General features: G+C 51.0%; 3 protein-coding genes and 2 non-coding genes across 8 annotated transcripts in view; 2 read left to right on the top strand and 3 right to left on the bottom strand.

Moving 5' to 3' along the window:
- Gdpd5 (glycerophosphodiester phosphodiesterase domain containing 5) overlaps positions 1-2,932 on the top strand; it is an 80,196-nt gene extending 77,264 nt beyond the window's left edge. For all 4 annotated transcript variants that reach the window (XM_057756382.1, XM_057756384.1, XM_057756380.1 and 1 more), the window contains one exon: positions 980-2,932. In XM_057756382.1, the coding sequence (XP_057612365.1) occupies positions 980-1,128 (149 nt within the window). In that variant the 3' untranslated portion in view covers positions 1,129-2,932. The remainder of the gene's footprint in view (positions 1-979) is intronic.
- A 3,975-nt stretch (positions 2,933-6,907) lies between these two features.
- Positions 6,908-13,833, top strand: Klhl35 (kelch like family member 35). Its single transcript, XM_057756529.1, has 6 exons — positions 6,908-7,764; positions 8,772-8,956; positions 9,936-10,054; positions 10,724-10,912; positions 12,042-12,230; positions 12,919-13,833. Exons 1-6 carry the CDS (start codon positions 6,908-6,910, stop codon positions 13,105-13,107), a joined length of 1,728 nt encoding a protein of 575 aa, XP_057612512.1. The 3' UTR covers positions 13,108-13,833.
- A 2,673-nt stretch (positions 13,834-16,506) lies between these two features.
- Positions 16,507-21,368, bottom strand: Rps3 (ribosomal protein S3). The gene is made up of 7 exons (XM_057756125.1): positions 21,299-21,368; positions 20,319-20,449; positions 19,993-20,086; positions 19,435-19,529; positions 17,599-17,786; positions 16,976-17,172; positions 16,507-16,588 (listed from the first exon to the last, which is right to left on the bottom strand). The coding sequence occupies exons 1-6, from the start codon at positions 21,326-21,328 to the stop codon at positions 16,979-16,981; spliced, it is 732 nt and encodes a 243-aa protein (XP_057612108.1). The 5' UTR covers positions 21,329-21,368; the 3' UTR covers positions 16,507-16,588; positions 16,976-16,978.
- LOC130865682 (small nucleolar RNA SNORD15) lies at positions 17,270-17,413 on the bottom strand. Its single transcript, XR_009056230.1, has one exon. It is a non-coding gene; the product is annotated as a small nucleolar RNA SNORD15 (small nucleolar RNA).
- LOC130865683 (small nucleolar RNA SNORD15) lies at positions 20,545-20,690 on the bottom strand. Its single transcript, XR_009056231.1, has one exon. It is a non-coding gene; the product is annotated as a small nucleolar RNA SNORD15 (small nucleolar RNA).
- Positions 21,369-23,873: the final 2,505 nt, after the last annotated feature.

Here is a 23,873-nt window from a genome sequence, read left to right as displayed (position 1 = left end):
TTTTCAGGCTCACACCCACGCACGTACTGAGGGACGGAAACACGTGTGTCTCCACGTCAGCAACCCCAGATCCAGGGGGCTCAGTGATAGGCTGTTTGAAGGTCCTACATTTCTCCTTAGTTCACATGTGACAGCAATAAGTGACAGTTGTGTTCTGTCCCCTGTTGCCAGTTCCTGCTGCTCTTCCCAGTCTGATTCAGGCAGCTGTAAAGACGTGCAAAACTGGGTGTCACTGTTCCTCTTGTGCGAAGAGCCAAGGCAGGAAGTGTGTCCAGAGCTCCGTGGGGTAGCAAGGAAGGTTTGGGGTGGTGACGTAACTGGGATGTAAGGATGGCTGGAGGAGCCTGTGGAATGATCAGAGGCAAGAAAGGGTGAGCTGAGTTACCTGAGGCCCTGTCTCAAAGCAAAGCAAAAGCAGCTAGTGTAGGACAGGACTACATACCATCTACTGGGCAAGGAGAGGCCCCTGCCCTTGCAGACTGTGATAGGGGCTGGATGAACCAGGCTGGCTTGAAACAGGAGGACCCAGTCCAGCCTGGGGAATCAAGGAGTGTCTATTAGATCGACATACCAGAGATGGGGAGACAGATGTTAGGAAAAAGAGGGATCACTGGGAAGGGAAGTCACTGAACAGAGAGATGCCTATGTGTGCAAATATCTGTGTGTGAAAATGCTTGTATGTGCATATGCCTGTGTGTGTGTGTGTGTGTGTGTGTGTGTGCAGGCAAATGCCTGAAAGTTAGCACTGGGTAACACCTAAGGTTGTCGTGGTTTTCTGCAGCAGGATGTTCCGGGGGCAGAGGACTAAGGGCCCAGGAGGGACCCAGGGGGACCCTGAATGCAGGCTCAGTGCCCAGGGGTTCAGTGCTAACTGGATCCAGTGTTTACATCTGCCTCTTCGTGCCTCCCTCCCCTCCTGTCTCCCTGTCCTCAAAGCCCATCTTCCCTACTCACATACCTGTCTACTCTGGTCCAACAGAGATCAGTGATGGTGTGGAGGTCTCTGATGAGCTCTCCGTGTGCTCAGACAGCAGTTTTGACACCTATGCCAACAGCACAGTCACTCCCGTGGGTCCTCGCAGCGGTGGCAGCCGTGCCAAGACCCTCACAGACCGGGGTGGCCATTAGCTGAAGGTCTGTCTGCCTGACGTGTACCTAAGGTAGCATCTAGAAGAGAGGCACAGACAGAAACTGCGCTTGCGGCGAGGGAGCTGGTTCCGCAGCCTGCTTGAATGCCCCAAGCTCCTTTGTCAGTTCCAGCCTCTCTTGGGGGATGACCTCTCCACTGAGGCCCAGGTGGGCCAGGACTCTAGCCTCTCAGATGCCCCTGCAGGCCTGGGGCTTTTCATCCGGGAGTGTGGGCCTAGTCTCCTGGTCCATCTTGAAGCCATCCTTGGCCTCCCAACCTGGAAGGTTTGCCGTGTGCCCCGTGGAAGTGGAGGGTGTGGCTGCGTCCCTGGGCCCACTCCTGTCTATTCATCTGTCCATGCTGTGAGATGAGAGACTCTTCTCATTCTGCCTTTGAGGATGTGGGCTGGGCCTCACCCCTGCCTGGCAGCTCTACTCTCTGCACCCATCTCAAAGCACAAGAAGTTCATCTCAGGAGGAAAATCAGTGGCTATGGTGGAGACATGTTCCTCCCAACCAGCTTCGCTCCACCGCCGGCCTCTGAGTCCCCGAGAAGTAGCTAGAGATGTCCAGAGTCACAGGTTCGGGGTTGTTCTGCCTCATACCCAATTGTCCAACAGGCCCTCTGGGTCAGAAGAAGCCTTGAAGACCACATGGTCAACAGACTGATATGACCTCAGGTTCCCACAGCAGTGTCTGCAGGGCAATGGGCCACCCGGGCAAAGCGCTGTGAGCTCTGTCAAGCATGGTCGTCTGGCCAGAAATGCCTACAGGAGAGGGAACCTATGGGCCAGGACAATTAAAGCTGCCGTCTTAATGTGTGCTGTCTCTGAGTTGTCAGTAGCAATTTGGGGACACATGGTGTGGATTTGGGTTTGGGTGCTGGCCCCTGGGTTTGAGGAAGAGCCATTTCAGAGATGAAAATGAAAATGACTGAATATCCAAACTCTTCCCTTGGTCAGTCATGATGCTGGGGCTTCGGCAACCCTAGATTACAAAAACAATGAATGCCCCCCCCCCCGTGGGGGGCAGTATAGCAAAGAGATCATCCAAGGTCGCATAGCTTTGAACAAGCAAAGCCAGAGCCACTCTGAGAACATCCACGCCCTTAACTCGTGCTTAAAATGTCTTGTAGGGTGTGGTAGCACATGCCTTTAAAACTATCTTTTTAAATTTTAAAAAATATTTATTTGTATGTACATATGGGTACTCTCAGAGTCCAGAAGAGTGTATTGGATCTGGGTCTGCTGGAGGAGCAGCCAGTGCTCTTAACTTTATTGATCCATCTCTCCAGCCCCCAAGATGTCTTTCTGAAAAAATAAACTCAAGTGGACTGAAGAGATGGCTCAATAGTTAAGAGTATTGGCTAATCCTCCAGAGGACCAGGTTTCAATACCCAACACCCACATGGTGGCTCCTAGCTGTCTGACTGGCTTCCACCATACATAGTACAGACATACACACAGGTGAGACACCCATATACATAAAATAATGTATTTTTTGAGGCAGGGTCTCTCTACATAGTCCTGGCTGTCCTGGAATTCACTATGTAGACCAGGCTAGCATTGAGCCGATATCTCCCTTCTTCTGACTCCCTAGTGCTGGGGTTAAAAGTGTGTGCTACCATACCTGGCTCAAAAACAAAATCAAAAAACTCCAACTCTGGGGCTGGAGAGATGGCTCAGAGGTTAAGAGCGTTGCCTGCTCTTCCAAAGGTTCTGAGTTCAATTCCCAGCAACCACATGGTGGCTCACAACCATCTGTAATGGGGTCTGGTGCCCTCTTCTGGCCTGCAGGCATACACACAGACAGAATATTGTATACATAATAAATAAATAAATGTATAAAAAAAAAAAACTCCAACTCTGCTGAGAGTGAGAAAATGAGAGGGCATGCCCTCATGTCCAGCCTGGGAGGACAGGCCCTCACGTCCAGTCTGCAAGGGCAAGACCTCACGTCCAGCCTGGGAGAGCAGGAACTCACGTCCAGCCTGGGAGAGCAGAACCTCACGTCCAGCCTGGAAGGACAGGCCCTCATGTCCAGCCTGGGAGGACGGGCCCTCACGTCCAGTCTGCGAGGGCATGACCTCACGTCCAGCCTGGGAAAGCAGGAATTCACGTCCAGCCTGGGATAACAGGCCCTCATGTCAGCCTTCTACACCTTTTGTAATCAGCTAGGAATGTCACAGCAGGAGGTCCTGGATCTGAGACAGGCTGTAAAACGGGGTTAGCAAGTTCTTCAAGGTGACATGGAGGCGTCTGAGCTCCTGGACCTACAGAACAAGCCCTAAGTGCAGATGTCTTGCTTTGGTGGGTTTGACTGTGGGTCTGGCTGAAGCAGGCTCACGCCCCCTGCTTAGCATGAGAAAGGGTACCTGAGCTGGGAGTCAACACAGTACTGGGAACACTGGTGTCCCTGTCCCCTCCCACCTCACAGTTTCTGGGGCTCTGCCTTCTGCCCTCTGTGGGGGAAGGTCAGGGTAGAAACAGGGAAGGTCTGTAGTTCTTGAGGCTCCCACTGAATCTGCATGGCCTTGAATGCATCCTGAAGGGATAAGGGAGATTGGACCCCTGCTCCATCTTGCACGAAGTCAGTGGTTCTCAATCTGTAGGTCCCAACCCCTTTGATGGTCAAATGACTCTTTCACAGGGGTTGCCTAAGACCATCAAAAAACACAGATATTTACATTATGGGTCATAACAGTGGCAAAATTACACACACACACACACACACACACACACACGGTTTTTTGAGACAGTGTTTCTCTGTAGCTTTGGAGCCTGTCCTGGAACTAGCTCTTATAGACCAGGCTGGCTTCGAACTCACAGAGATCCACCTGCGTCTGCCTCCCAAGTGCTGGGATTAAAGGCATGTGCCACCACCACCTGGCTTAGATTATGTTTTTATTTTGTATATGTGAATGTGTGTACTGTGTGGGCCCCTGTGTGCTATTGCATATGTGTGAGTAGGTTCTCTCCTTCCACCATGCGGTGCTGTTACCCATTGAGCCATCTCACTGGCCCCACATGCCTCCAGTCACACACCACGGTCACAGGACCACATGCAACACACAGAGCAGAGAGAGATCCTTGCCACATACGCATGAGCATAGGTCCACACATATGATAATAATCTTACACACAAGCCTCTGACATGCAAATGAACAGTCACAGACACATGGGTTATGCAAAAGCTTACAATGACAGCTGTGCTGAGCAGGGATCATACATGTAATGGTCACAAAGAGGCAGGTCACAAAGAGGCAGGAGGGAAACCTGGATCCATAGCTGTGACAGCCACATTCCTGGTGGCATCCAAAGCCATGTAGTCACATGTCCACATAGCCCAAGCACCCCAGGACTTCACAGTCACTGTGTTCCGTGCACGTACACACATATGGGTTCTAGAACACCTACATGCTGACAACCACATCTACCTGAAGCAGACACCCCATATGTATACCATACGCCCGTCACCCCCAGTCCTCGAAACACCACTGCCCAGCATCACACACACAATCAACTTCATGCTCATCCATACAGCTCCCTCCCAAGACTGGTTCAAGAGCGGAACAAAAGCCCATTCCTACCGGCTCCCTCTCCTCCCCTCCCCCCCCGGCGTCCAGTCCCTTTGTCCTCCCGCAGCTGAGCCCAAGTGGGAGTCTAGCCGAAGTCAGAGTAAAATCAGGAGCTCAGGCTGCTAGCAGGCAAGCAGGCGAGGCAGCAAGCGGCAGGCACGGGCTGGAGCTGCTAGAATCTGCAAGAACAGCAGTAGCGGAAGAGGGCGTGGCCAGGTAAGTACCAGGTACCTGGGACAGGGTTTCGGAAGCCTGACTAAAAGGCTATCTTGCTGTGGGAAGTGTCCATCCAAAGCGTGCGGGGCGGGGTTAGCAGGAGAGTGGAGTGCCGAGCCGGTTTCCACCGACTGTATCTCAGTCCGCCCATGAGCTTGCTTAGATTCTGATTCTGAGATGGGAGAATGCTGATGGAGCCCCACGTGGGAATCCCTACCTTCCCAAGTGTCCTTGGGCCCCCGGACAGTGGGACTTCATATTGGAAACGGAGTCTCCCATAACCGTGTGCCCGTAGTTCCCTGAGCCTAGGGCAGTAGATGGCAATAAGTATTGGCAAAGTTCTTAGGAGGTGAACTTAAGGACCATCACAATAGCGGAGGGGGGGGGGAGGACGGGACTGTTCTCCTGAGACCTGCCTTCTCGAGTCTCCGCCTAGAGGGTTGCTGCGTCCTAAGCTAGCTAAGGACAGCTCTGCTGTACTCCGACGGATGACCGTCTCACTGGATCCCGGCTTGTTCCTTGAGGACACGCCCCCCACCCTGGCAAGTCCTGCGGAGCGGCTAGAATTAGCAGCCTGGTGCACGGTGGGCTTGGATTGGTCGCCTCTAGCGGGCTACAGTCCTTGTCCATTAGGAGCTTATTTCGCGTGACGCTGAGGCGGTGGGACCACTACTCAGCAAGATCCCGCATACGCTGTGAAAGTCAGGCTGATCTGCCCTGCAGCAGTAGATGGGAGAATGGACACACGCACCGGCTGAGCTGAGCCTGGGAGTAAGTTCCCGCGGGAAGGAGAGCACCGCCTATCTTCAGGCCATGTCAAGCGTTAGCTGCCAGTTCTTAAGGACCAAGTCCTAACCAGGGTGAATAGTGCAATCTGTGGCATGTTTTCATAAACACCCCTTCTCCGACCCCCCCCCCCCAGCTAACCTCTGAAGGGCAGGCTCCTTGTATGTGACCGTTTCCCCACAGCAAACTTTTAAGAGGGTGTGGGTGTGGACAGGCTTTTCCCAGAACCTTGAAGGCAACTCACACACACCCCATGCTCTCCTCCTTCTGCATGAGGAAGTGCTGATCGAGGCTTACTACAACCCCAGCACATTCATACATCCCGCCCGACAGCTACCATTCTCTGGCTAGGCCTTAGGATGTTTCCGAAGAGATGGCACTGGTGGCTTGCCCAGGCCAGATAACACCAGACTAACGAAGATGAGAACCCGATGTGTCTGGGGCCTGGATCTTTCCACTGGAAACATCTCTCATTCCCGCTGCTTTTGCTCAACTAATGTACTCATCTAGGGAATCCCTTTCTTAAATGTTTTTACTGTTCTTTCTGAGTCAGAAAGGTAAGGGTTACGACTGTTGGCACAAAAAAAAACCTCTAGTTTAATTAATACACACACTTGACCTTATGTAAGTGAAGGATACACACACACACACACACACACACAGTGTCTAGGGTAGCTTGAATCCCTTTACCAGAGACTACAGCTCGTGTAACCAGACCCTTCCTATAGACATTTTGTCCAAGTTCCAGGAACCTCCCTGAGATCCCCCGTCAGAAGTTGAGAGTGGTTTTCCTGTTGTTATTGGTAGTTACGTGATACTACTCGATCCCAGGTGGAATCACTAAACACCGCATAATCCAGACTTGTAAAAATCGTTCCATCCTCCCCCTCCCTTTTTTGAGTCTCCTCAAATTATCCTATTTGAGTCTGCCATCTGTTTCCCGCAGAGCCTGGCAGGAAAAACCTTAGCCAAGTCTGAACAGAAAACTGTTCAGATTCTGGAGGGGAGGACTGGACACAGAAGGCAGGGGTTGGCTAAACGCCATCAGAAGTCTAGATGGACTAGGGGGGGGGTGAGGGTGGGGACAGTAGCTGCATGACCAGAAGTGCGTGGTGAGTGACCCAGCGAAGGAAGGCCTAAATGTGCGGGATATCCCCAGCAGGCCCATCCCCAATGCGGTGTGTGTTTTCTCCCCACAGGATGCGGGAGACCCCGGGGCGCGAGGAGTCGGAGCTGGGCATGGAGGCCCCTTGCACGGCACCGTGCCACGCGCAGCGCATCTTGCAGACACTCAACGAGTACCGGCGGAGCGGCACCCTCACCGACGTGGTGCTGCGCGCCGGCGGCCGCGACTTCCCATGCCACCGCGCCGCGCTCAGTGCGGCCAGCGCCCACTTCCGCAGCCTCTTCTCGGCCGGCCGTCCCGAGCGTGCAGCGGCCGTGGTCCCGGTAGGGTCCGAGGCGCCTGGGGCGGCGGCGGCGCTGGCCGTCGTGCTCGACTACGTGTACGGCGCGGGGCTGCGGCTGCGCGCCGAGGAGGAGGCGACTTCGGTGCTGGCGCTGGCTGAGCGGCTGGGCGTGGCGGGACTGCGCGAGGCGTGCGCTCGCTTCCTCGAGGGTCGTCTGCGGGCCGCCAACAGCCTGGCGCTGCGCCGCGTGGCCGCCGCCTTCTCGCTCGCCTCTTTGGCCGAGCGCTGCGGCCGCGTGCTGCGCCAAGCCTTCGTGGAGGTGACGCGCCACGCCGATTTTCTGGAACTGGCGCCCGACGAGGTGGCGGCGCTGCTGGCCGACCCCGCGCTGCGCGTGGCGCGCGAGGAGGCCGTGTTCGAGGCGGCCATGCGCTGGGTGCGCCACGACGCGCCGGCTCGCCGCGGGCACCTGCGTCGCCTGCTGGAGCACGTGCGCCTGCCGCTGCTGGCGCCTGCCTACTTTCTGGAGAAGGTGGAGGCTGACGAGCTGCTGCAGGCTTGCGGCGACTGCCGCCCGCTGCTGCTCGAGGCCCGCGCCTGCTTCATCCTGGGCCGGGAGGCGGGCGCGCTGCGGGCCCGGCCGCGGAGGTATGGCTTCCCGCTTGCTAGCCTCGCACCCCAGCGAGGCCTCGTGCCTTCCCCAGCTCTGGCTCCTTCACTGCCCCTCTTGAAATGTTACCGTTTCCTGGTACCTGGCAGTCTGCCTTGGAGAGCTTGTGAGGGCAGGATGCATTCCAATTACCGCGCCATCCGCCATTCTGAGAAACGGGTCCTGTTGGGATCTGCTCTCTAGGGACCCACTGGCTAGTAAGACAAGCACACAAAGGCACAAGAAACGTCCACTCCACCAGTGCAATGCCAGGCCCGGAGATATAGGTGGCATAGTCCACCATACCTGAGGGACAGAAGACAGTGGTGATGCTGTCTCTAACTTTGAGCACAAGGCAGGGACACAAAAAGGGTTAGGAAAGCACTTAGCCGGAGGGTATGGAAAACGCGGTGAGGCCATAAACCCAAAGGATCAGTGGCGGAGAGCTTTGCAGGAGGTCTGACTCATCTTGCTCATGGCAATTCCGCATTAGGAAGAGGCTAGGGGGAAGAATGCAGTACCTTAGCTGTTAGGGATGGAGGATTCTTATCAGACCAAATTGAGCACGATTTAGCCCGTAATCCACGAGCCCCTCACTCTCCTCCTCTGTAAAAGGGGCAATAATCCTAACAGCCATCTGAAGGATTAAACGAAGGAAGGGGAAAGGCTTTGGGGAAAGTCTTTTTTTCTGTAATTTAGAGGCTAGTAGACTAAGGTAAGGGTTAGTAACTCCCTTCTTATCCATAACCAGAGATAAGGCTGTAAGTGATGGGTTCCAGGGGCAGCTGCCAGGGCAGACAGAAGGGCAGCGGCAGCCAGAAAGAAACGGGGCTTGGCGCTGGACGCCCAGAAGAAAAGCAAACCCAAGGGCTAGGGATATAGTTTAGAGGCACCGCGTACTAGAGTTCTGATTCAGTAATCCCCAGCACCGTTTGCGGGAGGTGGAGGTGGCTTGGGAAAGGACTGCAGCGTGCGTGTACAGGTATCGGGTTTCTCCTCACCCCAGATTCATGGACCTAGCCGAAATGATCGTGGTCATTGGCGGGTGCGACAGAAAGGGGCTTCTGAAGCTGCCTTTCGCTGACGCTTACCACCCAGAGAGTCAGCGCTGGACCCCGCTGCCCAGCCTGCCTGGGTACACACGCTCTGAATTTGCCTCCTGTGCACTTCGAAATGACATTTACGTTTCTGGTGAGGACACAGCTGAAGTAGGAGCCTCCTGGTCCCCCCACTTCCCATATACACGCCTTGTTTACTCCTCCCCAGTCGGAAGACGGGGGCAGGCTTTCCCATAATCCCCTACAGCTAGTGGCTAAAACCATTAGCAAAGCCTGTGGGAAGTGTTGATGCTAGGCTTGGGACAGGAAGGCCTTAAACTGTGACTTTGCTCTGACAAGAAGGCCACCTGGTCATTCCTGGTCCCTAAACCTCATCCTCACTTCCTGTGTGGAAACTGTATAATAATCCCAGCACCTCAGAGAGATGAGGATGGAAAGGAAGGAAGATGTCCTTGCTTTCCCCCTGCCCCATCACATATTCTTTTTTTTTTTTTTTTTTTTTTTTTTTTTTTTTTTTTTTTTTGGTTTTTCGAGGCAGGGTTTCTCTGTAGCTTTGCCTCCCGAGTGCTGGGATTAAAGGCCAGCCCCCGGCCCATCACACATTCTTTTTTTTTTTTTAAAAAAAAAAAAAAAGATTTATTTATTGTATTACAGTATTCTGTCCACATGCATGCCTGCAGGCCAGAAGAGGGCACCAGATCTTATTACAGATGGTTGTAAGCCATCATGTGGTTGCTGGGAATTGAACTCAGAACCTTTAGATGAGCAGGCAGTGCTCTTAACCACTGAGCCATCTCTCCAGCCCCCCCATCACACATTCTTAAAGATTGTCTTGAGGATACCCCTCCCCGTTTGGTTCCCGGAGCTCGACTGGTATCGCACCACAGGGCAGCTGGTTATAGGCACCCTCCACTCCCTGGATCTCTCTGATATCCTGTCCTTCCATTCAGAGCACACCGTCTGGGTGATAGACCTAATCTTATCCCAGCCCAGTGAGAAAGCCTTCCTATGCTCTTACGCCTTCCCTTGGATTTAGGGGTGTTTTTGGCTCTTTGGGGACACTGGGAGTTAGTAAGAGATCTAGGGGAAGACAACTGTTTCTTTCCCCATAGGAGGTCACATCAACAGCAGAGATGTCTGGATGTTTAGCTCCCATCTGCACACCTGGATCAAGGTTGCCTCCATGCACAAGGGCAGGTGGAGGCACAAGATGGTGGCCCTGCAGGGACAGGTAGGAACGCTCTGGCTGCTGCTGCCCTGAGATCCAGGATGTAGGGAAGGAGGGCTCTGAGGCTTCAGAACATTAGAAAGGACTTGCTCAAGATCATATAATAGTGGTAACAGTCATCACAGCAGCTGGGCTTGGTGACTCACACCTGTAATCTCAGCGCGTGGGAGGCTGAGGCAAGAGGGTCATGAGTTTGAGGCCAGCCCAGGCTCCATAGCAAGACCCTGTCTCAACATCACCGCCACTCCCTGATAAGTAGCCATCACTATAAGAATACAGTTCAGTGGCAAACGGTTTGGGTCGTGAGACCAAACAGACCAGGTACTGAGTCTTGACTCTGCCGCTTACAAGCAAAATACAGCCAGTTATCTTTGTAAACTTTATTCTGCATCCAGAAACACACAGAAATCGGGTGCGTGGGTGGTTACCCTTAGTAACCACTCGAGTTATTACTAAGCGTCATCCGCAGCTGGAGTACTCCTCATACAGACACTTGTTTCCTGTCTCCGGCACTGAACAGGGATGGGGGTTCCTGAACTAGGCAGAGAGGAACATGGCCAGGCAGAGTCTGCGCTGAGATGCCCCTGGCGGGCTTGCAGATTGGAGCGGTGGGGTGTTGGAGTCGCCTGTAGCTCTGAATCCCAAGTCTCTGGCTTTTGTCTTCGCCCTCAGCTCTTTGCAGTGGGTGGTTTCGATGGCCTGCGGCGCCTGCGCAGCGTTGAGCGCTACGACCCATTCTCCAACACCTGGGAGGCCACGGCGCCCCTGCCGGAGGCCGTGAGCTCTGCAGCAGTGGCGCCCTGCGCTGGTCAGCTCTACGTGATTGGGGGCGCTGGGCAGGACGGTGTCAACACTGACAAGGTGTGCTCAGGCCTTGGGGTTAGGATTAGAGGCTTCAGGGAAACGGAGTGGCCTACTGTGTGCAGGATAGATCTGGGACTGGTGTGAGACAATCTAATTTTCTGAATCCAGTCAGCACTCCGGTAATCATTCCCCAGATTTCGATCAAGGAAATGAGATGCCTTCAATCACAGCACTCAGGAGGCAAAGACAGGCCCCTGAGTTCCAGGTCAGCCTGGTCTACAGAGCGACAGCCAGGACTACAGAGAAACCCTGTCTTGAAAAAATCAGGCAGAGGTGGTGCATGCCTTAAATTCCAGCACTCAGGAGGCAGAGATAGGTGGATCTCTGTGAGTTCAAGGCCAGCCTGGTTCTCAGAGTGAGTTCCAGGACAGGCTCCAAAGCTACAGATAAAAACCCTGTCTCAAAAAATCCAAGAGAGAGGGAAGCGAGGAAGAGAGAAACTCAGAGGGTACTCACTGAGACACCTGAACTCTTCTGATTGGTACCATCCATACGGGTTTCATAGATTTTAAAAATTGAAAGATTGAACCAGGCAGTGGTGGTGCAGCACTAGGGAGGCAAGGCAGGCGGATTTCTGAGGTTTGAGGACAGCCTGTGTTTACAGAGTGAGTTCCAGGACAGCAAGGGCTACACAGCGAAACCCTATCTTTAGCCCCCCCTCAAAAAAAAAGTAAAAATTATTTTTTTGAAAGATTGGGGCTGGAGGGATGGTTCAAAGGTTAGGAGTACTTGCCACTCATGCAAAGGACCAGTGTTAAGTTCCCAGCACCCATGTCAGGTGCTCACAACTGCCTTTCACTTTAACTACAGATCTGACACATTCTTCTGACCTCCGCAGCCAAACATAGAGAGACACACATAAATAAAAGTAATCTTATAAAAATTAGACGACAGAGGTACTATTGGTTAAAATGCTTTTCCTCCATTAAAAAAAAGCATCTATTATAAGCTGGGGTTATAGGATGCAGCAAGCTCTAGGTTTGATTCCCAGCACATCATAAGCCAATCATAGTGGGATACAAATTAGGGTAATCTGCCAGGTATTCCTAGAGACAGAGGTAAGAGGATGCCGGTGGAGGGCAGTTCTGCAGGTGAGGCTCGTTCACCACAGCTGTCCCTCCCGCAGGTGCAATGCTTTGACCCCAAGGAGGACCAGTGGAGTCTGCGATCACCGGCACCCTTCCTGCAGCGGTGTCTGGATGCCGTCTCCCTGGAGGACACCATTTACGTGGTGGGCGGCCTCATGAGTAAGATTTTCACCTACGACCCTGGCACCGACGTCTGGGGAGAGGCAGCCGAGCTGCCAGGCCCTGTGGTAAGTGAGGGCTCCTGCACTGGCAGATCCAGGAGTGCAGACCCACTCCGAGTCTCTGGAGCTTACAATGACTCGGCGCTAGATAGCATCCCACAGTCCCCTTGCGTGTCCTCCTGGTGACAAATCACCTCTCATGAGAGGTTGGCCCAGGGCTATGATTCTGGTCTACCACAAAGGTACCAACTAGCAGGGAGTAGGCAAGGGACCAGTGGTGCAAATCTTGGGTGTCCATAGCCCGTCCCCCTCCCCCGCCCCCCGCTGCCCCAAGACTCCAGAGAAACTATGGAGATGTATAATTGATGGTCTCGGTCAGTTCTGGCCCTGGGTGATTCCAAGGCCTAGGTTCCCGGCTCTGAATAAGACTGCAGGATGGTGTTACTGTTTGCATGCATACAATCTTCTAGCCATGGTTTTTAGATCAAGTGAAGGATATCCCACATACGATGTCAGTGATGAAGGTGGTTGCTCTTTGAACTGTGCAGATGAGACCTAAGACACAGAGCAGGTGACTTCTCTGGGCCATTTATTTAGTAAGGGTTGGGTTCACCCAATTATTTAGTCTCCATCCAGATTGCCTAGTCAGTCCATAGGGCAAGGCTCTGCTATGTGGCATAGCTAGCTAGAACCAAGAGAGTCCCTGGCCACATCCCAGTTAACTGTCTGTCTGTCTGTCTGTCTGTCCACTCAGGAGAGCTGTGGCGTGACGGTGTGTGACGGGAAGGTCCACATTCTTGGTGGGCGGGACGAACATGGGGAGAGCACAAATAGCATCTTCACCTTTGATCCTAGCAGTGGGCAGGTGGAAGCCCAACCATCACTGCAACGCTGCACCAGCTCGCACGGCTGCGTAACCATTGTCCAGAGCCTGAGCAGGTGACTGGGACAGCCTAAGCCAGGAGGAAATTAGGGCACGGCAGTTGGCTCTTCCTGGAACTTCATGTGAATAGTCCTTTAACTTATTGCCCCTTTCCTTGTAAAAATAAAACGTTTTTCAGAAGTTGGGTGTGTTCCAGCTCGTGCCTGCTTTGTCCGGAGGAGGTATCCCTATCAGTTCCTTCCTGCTTTTGCAGCTTGCCAGGACTCCTCTGCCACTGTGGGCCACCCAGACAGCCATATTTACTTAGACTACTGTTCTGGACACTGGAGAGTGCAATTGGCACAAGGACGAAGGTGCCAGCAGATTCTGTCTGGTGAGGCTCTACTTTTTAAGTTCCCCTCCACCTCTCCAAATGACGCTAATCCAGATGACTTACTCATCTACCCAATGAACCCTACTTCTTTCTCAATTTTATCCATTTACTATAGTGAGTTCATGTTGTATGTATACATGTGCACGAAGTACATGCAGAGGCCAGAGGACAGCTCTGTGGAGTCTGTTCTCTTCTTTTATCTTTACCTGAGTTCTGGGGATCCCAACTCAGGTCATGGGGCAGCATGGCAAGCACTTTGCCAGCTGAGTCATTGCACCCGTCCTCATTCAGTGCTATGACAGAGGATGAGGTCCCAGTGTAGCAGTTTCGGAGGAATGTCCTCATCCAGCTGTTAGCACAGCCATTACCTCATTTCCTTTTATTAATGTGGACATGTATTCTTTTTATTTTACTGTGTCATGGCACCCGTCTGGAGGTCAGATGACCAAACTGTGGAAGTTGGTTCTCTTCTAACATGTGGGGTCCAGGGACCGAACTCCAACCAGCAGGCTTAACTGCAGCAAGAGCCTTTATCCACTGAGCCATCTCTCCAGGCCCAGCATTTTTGTTTCAGGATGAAAGGTACCACAGCGACAGGCCAGGGTGGACCTGGTGAGACACAACTCTGAGGCCACTGTATACTTGGTGTGGCCCAGGGCTCCAGAGCAGAGACAAACTGTTGGATGGAGAAAGGAGAAAACACACCAGAGATCTGAGACTGTTTCCAGGGAGGCTACAGACCCAGGTACTGGCTGGCCCCATCTGCAGGCCCTCATCTGCACTCAGATTGCCTTTATAAAGGAGCCTGTTTCCCATCTCCCATCCTCAAAGCCCCAGGGCCAGCACAGCCAGGCACAAAGGCTCTGGTCCCAGCTGAGCTCCAGTACCACAGATTAGGAAACTGGCCATCTGGACACAGCTGATAATGGCAGCAGGGGGAGGAGCGCAGACCAGCACCCCAATGGGACACTCAGGACAAAGCAAGGATACCTACTACATGTATACCCAGGAACAATAGGCGCCCATCCAGGGCCAACTCTTCTAAAGGATATGTGTGTCTCCCCTGGCTGGACACTTCCTGAGGGCCAAGCAGTGACGGACCCCAAGCTTCCCAGATTCCCCAAGGACCCTCTTTCTAAATTTTATCCAATTACTACAGTGTGACTGCTCTTCTGTGCACACACCCTCTGCTGGGACACAGGCAAGACAAGAGCAAAACCGCTACAACACCCTTCCACTAGAAATAGGTGAAATTCACAATCATGACAGGAAACCTCACTCAGATCAGATGAATGCTGGGACATACAGCAGCGCTTCAGTCTGGAGGGACGCTAGTGACACTGAGTCACACTAGCACAACTGAGCTCAAACCCAGAGACCCACACAGTGGAGACATCTGACGCCCAGTTGTTCTCTGCAAATGGTGACTGGAGGGTAATGTTTTTACTAGAGATTGAACCCAGGACCTCAACCATGCCAGGAAAGTGCCCAATTTTTAAAGCCACGTATCAGGTCATTGTAATTGATGTTTACAGACCTGTGATTGCAAATGTTTCAATTGTGGAACAAAGAAATTCAGCAGTATATGTAAGTGGATAGAGAATATCAGACTTGAAACCTGGAATCAGTACTTTTCACAATTCAACTAGCGAGCATTTGAGGGAGTTATTTATTGCACTTGTGGACATGTTATTAGTTCTGGACTATAGTGAGTCCCAGGCAAGCTTCAACTATGTCTCAGATACCTGAGGAAAACAGTGAGAGGATGGGTTGTTCACTGTTCCCAGTGTATCTTTCTCTTGTAGGTTAGGGGTAGGGTGGGCAAAAGACATGTTTCAGAGCTATCCAGGGCTGAAGACTTTGAGGTGAACCTCAGAGGAATAAATTATACTCCCTTACACAGCAAAGGCTAGGTTTGCTGCCAACCAGCTAGCAATAGAATTTGCCCATTACAAAGATTATTAAATGTTGTTAGAGGACCCAACGGGTTACAATCTCACTTTATACATACTACAGCTTTGATAAAAACGAAACAAAACACGTTTTTAGCATCAAAATCTAATAGCCCTAAGGAAAAAACAGTACTGGAAACTATCAAGCAGGCCAGGAGGCAAAGGCAGGCTGACCTGAGTTAAGGCCTGTCCAGTCTAGAGAGGGTTCCAGGACAGCCAGGGACACAGGGAAACCATCAAGTAGAAGCAGGTGGTCTGAGTTGCAGACCAGTCAGGAATATGACCCTGCCTCGAAACCAAAACCCACAGGGTCATGCTTCTGCTCAACAGCACCACCTTGAACAAGTGCCCGAGAGGCTTCAGCTGCCAGAAACTGGGAGCTTCCAGTGAGTTCCATCTGTGAGATCTGGTGCCCTCTGCTGGTGTGCAGGTACCAATAATGCACATCTGCACCCAACACGTATGGAATTAAGTTAGTTAATAGGTGCTGGCCTCTTGGACTAGTCAGGCTGCGCCCCAGGCCCTTGACACCTTCATCCCAAGTCTTCTCTCACCAGAGTATAGAATTTCCAAGCTAACTTTAATTCCTAACAAAAAAACATTATCAATAGTAAATGCTTTCAAGATATTATGATAAATATGCTGCCAATAATTTCTGCATTTACCATATTTTCCAAAACATAATGGCTAAGTACAAGACTCAGAAATGTGGATTCATTCTAAAGACAGCTTTATATTTCAAACTTCTGAGTTCAAAGGCATGAGAAATTTTTTATTTCAGGAAAGCTGAGATTAAGACACCACTGCATGGTAAAAGAGAGGCCAATCTACTTTCTACTTAGGGGTAAGTGTCACAGGCCTTCATAGAAAGCAATTACCCACCAAGCTATCTTGTTGGCCCACCCAAGATTTCTTACATGCCAGGGGAAGGTGTCACACTTGTAGCCCTCCAGGCTGGGGCCACACGCTTACTGTGTATAAGGACCTGGGTTCCATCATGAGCACCAAAGCCTAACTGTTCTAACCCTGAACTGTGTAACACAGGGTCCACCAGCCGTCACAGACCCCAGCTTAAAGCAACAGGATAAGCAACACTTCTCAGGCCAACACAGCTGAACACTGGACACAATCCAGTCAGGCCTTATGTTTTTGTGCAAGATTTTATTAAATGTCTGTACAGGACAACATCCAGCCTCCAGATGCAGTTGCCAAGACCCTGAAACCAAACAAAACAATGTAAGAAAAAACTCATCTGAGTGCCTTCATTTATTAGGAAGTGTGCGCTCCCATGAGGGTTTGACTTACACATACCCCAGCACACAACTGCTAAAGGGTGGATTGAGTAACAAGAGTATCTGGAAATTCTTTTTTTTTTTTTTTTGGTTTTTTCGAGACAGGGTTTCTCTGTGGTTTTGGAGCCTGTCCTGTGGAAATTCTTTAGCAAAGGCAGTGAAGGTTTGTGGGTGTCCACCACATTCCAACTCGTATCCTCCCCAAGTTCTGACAGTGTGTAAGTAATTACACACACTGAAACATCAGAAGTAACAGTAAAAACAAAACCCAAAACAGGTCTGTGTGGCCCAGGAAGGTCCCGCAGACATACCTGTTAGGCTGTAGGCACTGGCTGGGGCATGGCAGGCGGCTCTGGCTTCCCGCCCTTCTGCTCTGAGATGGGGGTGGTGGGCAAGATCTCGTCCTTTGGCTCCACAATGCTCACGTGATCCGGCAGAGGCTTCTTGGGGCCGATCTTACCACTTGGATCCCAGGGCAGCATGATCTTCACTTTGATGCCCAGCACACCTAAAAGACACCAGGGCTAAAATTGAGCTGGGACTTTTACCAGCTGCTACCACACAACAGGAAAGCAAGGAGACAGTGGTACCTACTGCCACGCGGCCCTTCTCAGACAAATGCCTCTAAATCAATCAGTGTGCAGGACACTTTTGCCAGAGGAACCATGCACAGCACCACAGAACATGGCACTGATGAGGCCCAAGGCAGGACGTGACCTTTCTGACTCGTCATCCTGTCATCACCGAAGGGCACACGGACGCCTGAGACAGGGCAATGCAAGTCTTCACAGCTCATAACCAACAGCTCCCCTCCCAGCACAAGCCCGTGGAAACAACCGTCTGCTAGCCTACCCTAGGCACTCCGAGCCACCCAGCACTACTCAGCTCAGCTACAGAGCCTAGGCCCTGGCTCCTCCCCAGCACAGCTGCTCACCCTGTCTGAGGAGCACATGGCGCACGGCGGTGTCGACGTAGTAGTTGACGGGGTCTCCACTGTGGATCATCAAACCATCCACGAACTTCATGGACTTGGCCCTCTGTCCTCGGAGCTTCCCGGACACCACGACCTCGCAGCCCTTGGCCCCACTCTCCATGATGAACCGAAGCACACCATAGCAGGCCCTTTGGGAGAAACCCACTGATTACCACCAAAGACACAACCTGCCTGTCCCCCCACCAAGTTTAAAAGATTTGGATATCACTTTCGTAACTCTCAAATGGTAGCTTGGGGAAACCACCAGACTTCAGCCAAAACAACAACCTGCTGCCCAGATGCTTTTCTGCCCTGGCTTGTGTTAGAATCAGCTCTGAAGAACGAACTCTTTATACCGTTATGCTCAGGTCCTTCTCCAGGCCATTATCTGGGCTGGCCAAGCTCAAGCGGAGGTATTTCTTCACCATCTTTAATTATTATGGAGTCATGTTTCCATTACATGGATTCAGGGGAACTGAACTCAGGTTGTCAGGCTTGCCTTTGTCTTGGCGATAAGCACCTTTATGTGAACCATCTCTGCTGTTAGGAGATATTTTTTGGAGACTGGGTCTCACTACATAGTCCTGGCTATTTGGAATTTGCAGAGATCCACCACATCTGGCAGAAACAGGTTATTTTTGGGGGAAAAAGGCTTGCTAAGTGGTTCCAGGGACCACCCTGAGAGGCACAGGAAGAGCCTCTAACATTAGTCACCTTGATTCTCAGAGAACCAGAAAACTTTTATGCCTATCAAACACTAACATTAAAAAGCAAAAAGACTGGGTGTGGTGGCTCACCCCTTTAATTCCAGCACTAGGGAGGTAGAGGAAGGCGGATCTGAGTTGAAGCCAGTCTGAATTCCAGACAGTCAAGCCCATGCAGACAAACCACCTCAAAAAAGAACCCTGTCCCACCAGGTAAGGTGGTGAAGGCCTTTAATTTTGTTGGGCCATCTCAGAATTAAAGGCCAGCTAGAGTCACAGTTGAGACCCTGTGTCTCAAAACATAAACTTGGCCTTCTCATAACAAAGGCAGGGCAGAACAGATTTTTTTTTTTTTTTTGGTTTTCCGAGACAGGGTTTCTCTGTGGTTTTGGAGCCTGTTCTGGAACTAGCTCTGTAGACCAGGCTGGTCTCGAACTCACAGAGATCCGCCTGCCTCTGCCTCCCAAGTGCTGGGATTAAAGGCGTGCGCCACCACCGCCCGGCAGAACAGATTTTTTTTAAAACAAAGTCAAACCAGCTCAGGCAGGGTCCCACATCACTTAGTGCCACACAACTTACAGAACTGCTATCTTTATAATCCTCACAAATGCATTAGATCCGCACTGACTTCTAACTTGTTTTGAAACGTGCGACGTCCCAGAAGCACTAAAGCTGTATCTACTAACTATGGACACCACACAGGAGCAGCGACAGGATGCTTCACCACCCACTGATCAAGGGTGCTTTCTAAACCCCAAAGAACCAACAGATACCCCCTCCCATATGATTTTCTTTTGTTACGTTCTCAGGGTACCCAAATATTCCCATTATAGTACTGACCATTCTTTAAGGGCTCATGCTATAATATAAACCCAGGCTGGCCTGTAACTAAGCAACCCTCCTCCTGGTCTCTCAAGTGTTGGGATTATAGGCAACTAGGTCTTGTAAGCTTAATTGTTCAGGGGGCAGGGGCTCCTTATTGTCACACCAGTAGAGACTAGATGATCCTGTCACTGAAGAGTTATCTGCTACCAAAGTGTCAGGCACACACTGATGCACAGCAGGGCACGACCACCAAGTCCTAGACGCTCACCTTCGCACAGCAAGTCCTCCGAGGAGTTTGTAACGTAGAGACTCAGCCTGAGCAATGGCACACAGACCTCTTGTGGCCACCTTCTCTGCATAAAGCTTTGAAAGAAGAAAGGGACATATTTATTACTTAGCAGTTTTCATTAAAGCCATAGTAATATTCCTTAAATGCCTCATTGCCCTTCTCGGGTTCCCCAGAACCACACTAGGGAGAGTGATGGGATAGCCTATCCACCTATGTATCATTTTCATACACAAATGGAGTGAAATGCACTTCGGCCACCAGAATATGCCCATAAATTTAAGAATATCATTTGTAGTTTTAGAAAGGATTCTACTAAGGCAGTGCTGACTGGCTCTGCCCTTGCTACCATCCTGCCTTCTGGGCGCCAGGATAAAAGGCATGCCCCCTGCCATGCACGGCAATCACACTACTTGAAGTATCAATCCATGTAGAATATTCATCGGCCACGCCAAAGGCTTCCAGAAGTACCATTCTCCATTTAGAACCAACATCTAAATCCAGTCTACAATAGCCCTGGATATAAGCAGGGGACCTCACCTCCACGCTGCCCTCAGGGAAGCCGAACCTCTTCTGGACCACTGCGGTCAGCTCTCTGATCCGGCGACCCTTCTCACCAAGAACATTCTGTGTTCTGCAGAGAGGAAAAGTTATGATTCACTCAATGCCTCATGAGCAATCTATCACTCTGCAAGAATACACGTTAAATGCAAAGGATTAAGGTAAAGTCTTCTCAAATGAGGTTTAAAAAAAAAGCAACCACACTCACCAAAGCCAGGTTCACTGGTTGCCCGCCCCACGTTTACACACCCATCTTAGTACAAACAATGCTTACAGGTGACAGCAGAAGTCAACTACATTTTTACCTGGTGGCTAAAATAATGATTTCTGTTCTGGTTGGTGTGACTCGGACTTCAACCCCGGAGTAGCCATCTTCAGCCAGTTCCCGAGTGAGAAACTCATTCAGTTCGGCTTTGAAAATGCCATCGGCCACAAACTAAACCAAAGAAATTACGTTCAGAGTTAAGACAGGGTGGAGGTTTCCCTTAGAGCCAGCGCTACCCCCAGTGGCCCTGCAGGAAGGCAGACAACCCTTCTCAGACAAATGCCTCTAGGTCATCTTGAGGAAGTTTCTTTGACCGGTGCTTTCAGCTGGGCCACAGAACGCGGCACAGTGAGGCCTCCTGGACAAAAGACAACACCTCCTCTTCAGACTCGTCATCACCTCTTCATCGAAGGGTTTTAGGACACGACGGACAAACGCAGAACAAACGTAAAACCCTATTCTCGAGCGGCCCCTCTGCAGCTCACTGAGCACAGCAAGGACAGGGTGCGTAGCACAGGATAAAGAGGGCAGATCCTAACTCGACAAAGCATGGTGGACAACAGCTTTACGGTCTGCGTGCATGAGCAAAACGATAAGTCATTTATTCCTAAACCCGATGATCTTCACACTTCTTCCCCATGGAATGACAAAATCTGGGGAGCTTTGTCTGCAGGTCCCTGGAGGGAGCGCGGCGCCAATAGCCAGCAGCTTTCAAGACGACGGAGAAGGTACTGCTAAACTTCACTTACCATACACACTGCATGAGCTCACGCCCTCAAACTAATCCCGGAGACCAAAAAACGCTCCACGCAGGGGCCCGGTGCTCCCCTCGGCCCAGACCCTCCCCAGCCACACTGCGCTAGCCCGGAGCCGGCCCGACACCCCATCCACGTCCATCCGCGGCCCGCAGAGACGCCAGACGGCAGCAGCCGCCCCCCAGGATCCGTCGCGGGGATGCGGGTCTCACTGTGGCAGCCGCAGCAGGCGCCGCGAGGCCCCGCGGCGGGTCCCGATGCTCACCTTCCTCTTCTTAGAAATCTGCACCGCCATCTTGCCGCCGCGCGCCCCCGAGAGGAAAGGAAGTGGCTCGCGGGCGGAAGTGGGTATAAAGGGCGCGGGCGACGCGACGCCGCGCGACGGCGACTCTCGCCAGTGCTCATTGGAAATGAAGTCTCGCGTTCGTAAAGGCGAAAAGGGAAAAGAAGGGTAACCTAGCAACCCGTAGTGTAGGCGGAACAGGAAGTGCAAATCTATTTCTAGTCTGGAAAAAAAAAAATCCAATGTGCTCTAGCGCGAAGCACACCTGTGATTCTGTCACTACAGAGGTGGAGGCTGGAGGATCGGATCAGAAATTCAAGGTCATTGTCGACTCGGAGAGAGTTCGACGCTAGCTTGGGCTGGTACGTGAGCCCCCGACTCAAAAATAGACACAAACTTTGAACAGAGCAACTGTGAGGTAAGAGATGCAAGCCACAGGTATAAACACACACTTACACCTTCAAGGCCACACTAATGAAAACTTTCATTGAAATTCATTTAGGAAACCAGCCAGGTGTCTCAGTAGGTAAAGGCGTTTGATTTCGATCCCCCATCACCCAGAGGTCAAGAGAGAGCTGACTTCACAGAGTTATCCTAGGACCTTTCCATGCATTCCCACCCCACCTCCGGCGCACACAAAAATACCAATAAATAACATTTAAAACGAATTCACGTAGCCACCCTCATCTCTACTCATAAAATCCATTTTCTCTGTTCTAAATGATAATAATAGATTCTAATATTATTTGTTCTTGGGTCTGTTCTATTCTCTCTCTCTCTCTCTCTCTCTCTCTCTCTCTCTCTCTCTCTCTCTCTCTCTCTCTCTCTCTCTCTGACTGGATTTCAGCTGTAGTTGAGAATGACCTTGAATGATTCCCAAGTGTTTGGCTTAGGAGTATACCACCATGCCTAGACTACACTATATTATTATTAACTTACCAGTACCTCAACTACATAAAGTCTACTCAAATTAATATAACAAAAAGTCCAATTATATAACGAAAGTCAGAGCAGTAGCTTGTGTGCTCATATTCTTTTGTAAATGATTTTTTTTTCCAGCCAGGCAAATTTTCACATCTGTAATCTCAGCACTTGGGACACTGAAGCAGGAGGATTACGTGTTGGAGATCAGCCTGGGTTACAGAGCGACACACACACAGATCTTTTTAAGACATTAAAATCCTAGCCAGGGCCAGGTGGTGGTGGTGCACGCCTTTAATCCCAGTACTCAGGAGGCAGAGGCAGGTGAGTCGCTGTGAGTTTGAGACCAGCCCCATCTACAAACAGAGTTCCAGGACAGCCAGGGCTACACAGAGAAACCCTGTCTCAAAAAACCAAACCAAACCAAAAACCATTAACAGCCTATGATGTTTATTACAAAGTCTAACCCTGACTCTCAAGATGGGCTTCACGGTAGCATTTCTGGTAGTGAACCTCAGAAGTTTTTGAACTTCCAGCAGGATGGGCTACCAACAGGGCCTATCAATGTTATAAACCAGCAGGGCTTTGGAAAGGAGTACTGGATAATATAAATCTATAACTCCGATGTTCACACCGGCAATCACTCCTTGCCCAGACACAAACCCTGCTGCTGTAACTTGTACTGCAGTGTTCATGGCTCAGTCATGGAGGAGACTCCAGTTCACCCTATGCTAATCCCACCAAACGAAAGTAAAGGCCACCACCTGAATTCCTGGAGCTGCATTAAGCAAGTTTTATTTTCTGTCGGACAGGGCTGTCTCCCTAAAGTGGGGTTTGAGAGAACAGCATTGGACACAAGAGAAAGTGGAATTCATATAGCTCAAAAATTGCAAGACAGGGGTTTTTCAAGGGTTGGAGTTATTTGCAGAGGCATTTTGGTTACCTAGGAACTTGGCAGAACATCTCATCTTGTTAGGGTGTGGAACATGTCAAAGTCCAGGAAATGGGTCAAGATGTGACCAAACCCAGGTGGATTTTTGTTTTAGTTTTTTGGTTTTTCAAAACAGGGTTTCTCTGTGTAGCCCTAGCTGTCCTGAAACTAGTTTTGTAGACCAGGCTGGCCACGAACTCACAGAAATGTGCCTGCCTCTGCCTCCGGGGTTCTGGGATTAAAGGCGTGCACCAACACCACTGGGCCAAATCCAAGTTTTACAGTAAACAGGAATGAACTTATTTTGACCTTGTAATAGGAGGGCTTCTAATCTTAAGATAGAGTCAGGCTGGTTCACCTCACAAAGACTTCTTCCGATTTGCAGGGCACCATGGCTATGGCTGTCTTCTTGTGGCTGTCTCCTTGCCACCAAAGACCTGTACTGGCTGCGGCAGACTCTTTGGCCTTAGGGATGTGGGCTAGAGCTCCTCACTTTGAGGTGCTGCCACCAGACAAAAATATCAACAAAATCTTTTTAGAAAATAGTGTTCTGTCTGTCTATGGAGGCACACACCTTTAATCAACAAGGCAGGTGGATCTTTCTGAGTTCAAGGCTAGTCCAGGACAGCCAAAACTATACAAAGAAACCTTGTCTCAAAAAATCAAAAAGAAGGGGGCTGGGGAGATGACTCAGAGGTTAAGAGC

The sequence above is a fragment of the Chionomys nivalis genome, chromosome 23, assembly GCF_950005125.1.
Source record: "Chionomys nivalis chromosome 23, mChiNiv1.1, whole genome shotgun sequence".
In the NCBI taxonomy this organism is placed as follows: domain Eukaryota; kingdom Metazoa; phylum Chordata; class Mammalia; order Rodentia; family Cricetidae; genus Chionomys; species Chionomys nivalis.
Note: the sequence above shows the minus strand (reverse complement) of the source record. Positions and strands in the feature narration are given on the sequence as shown.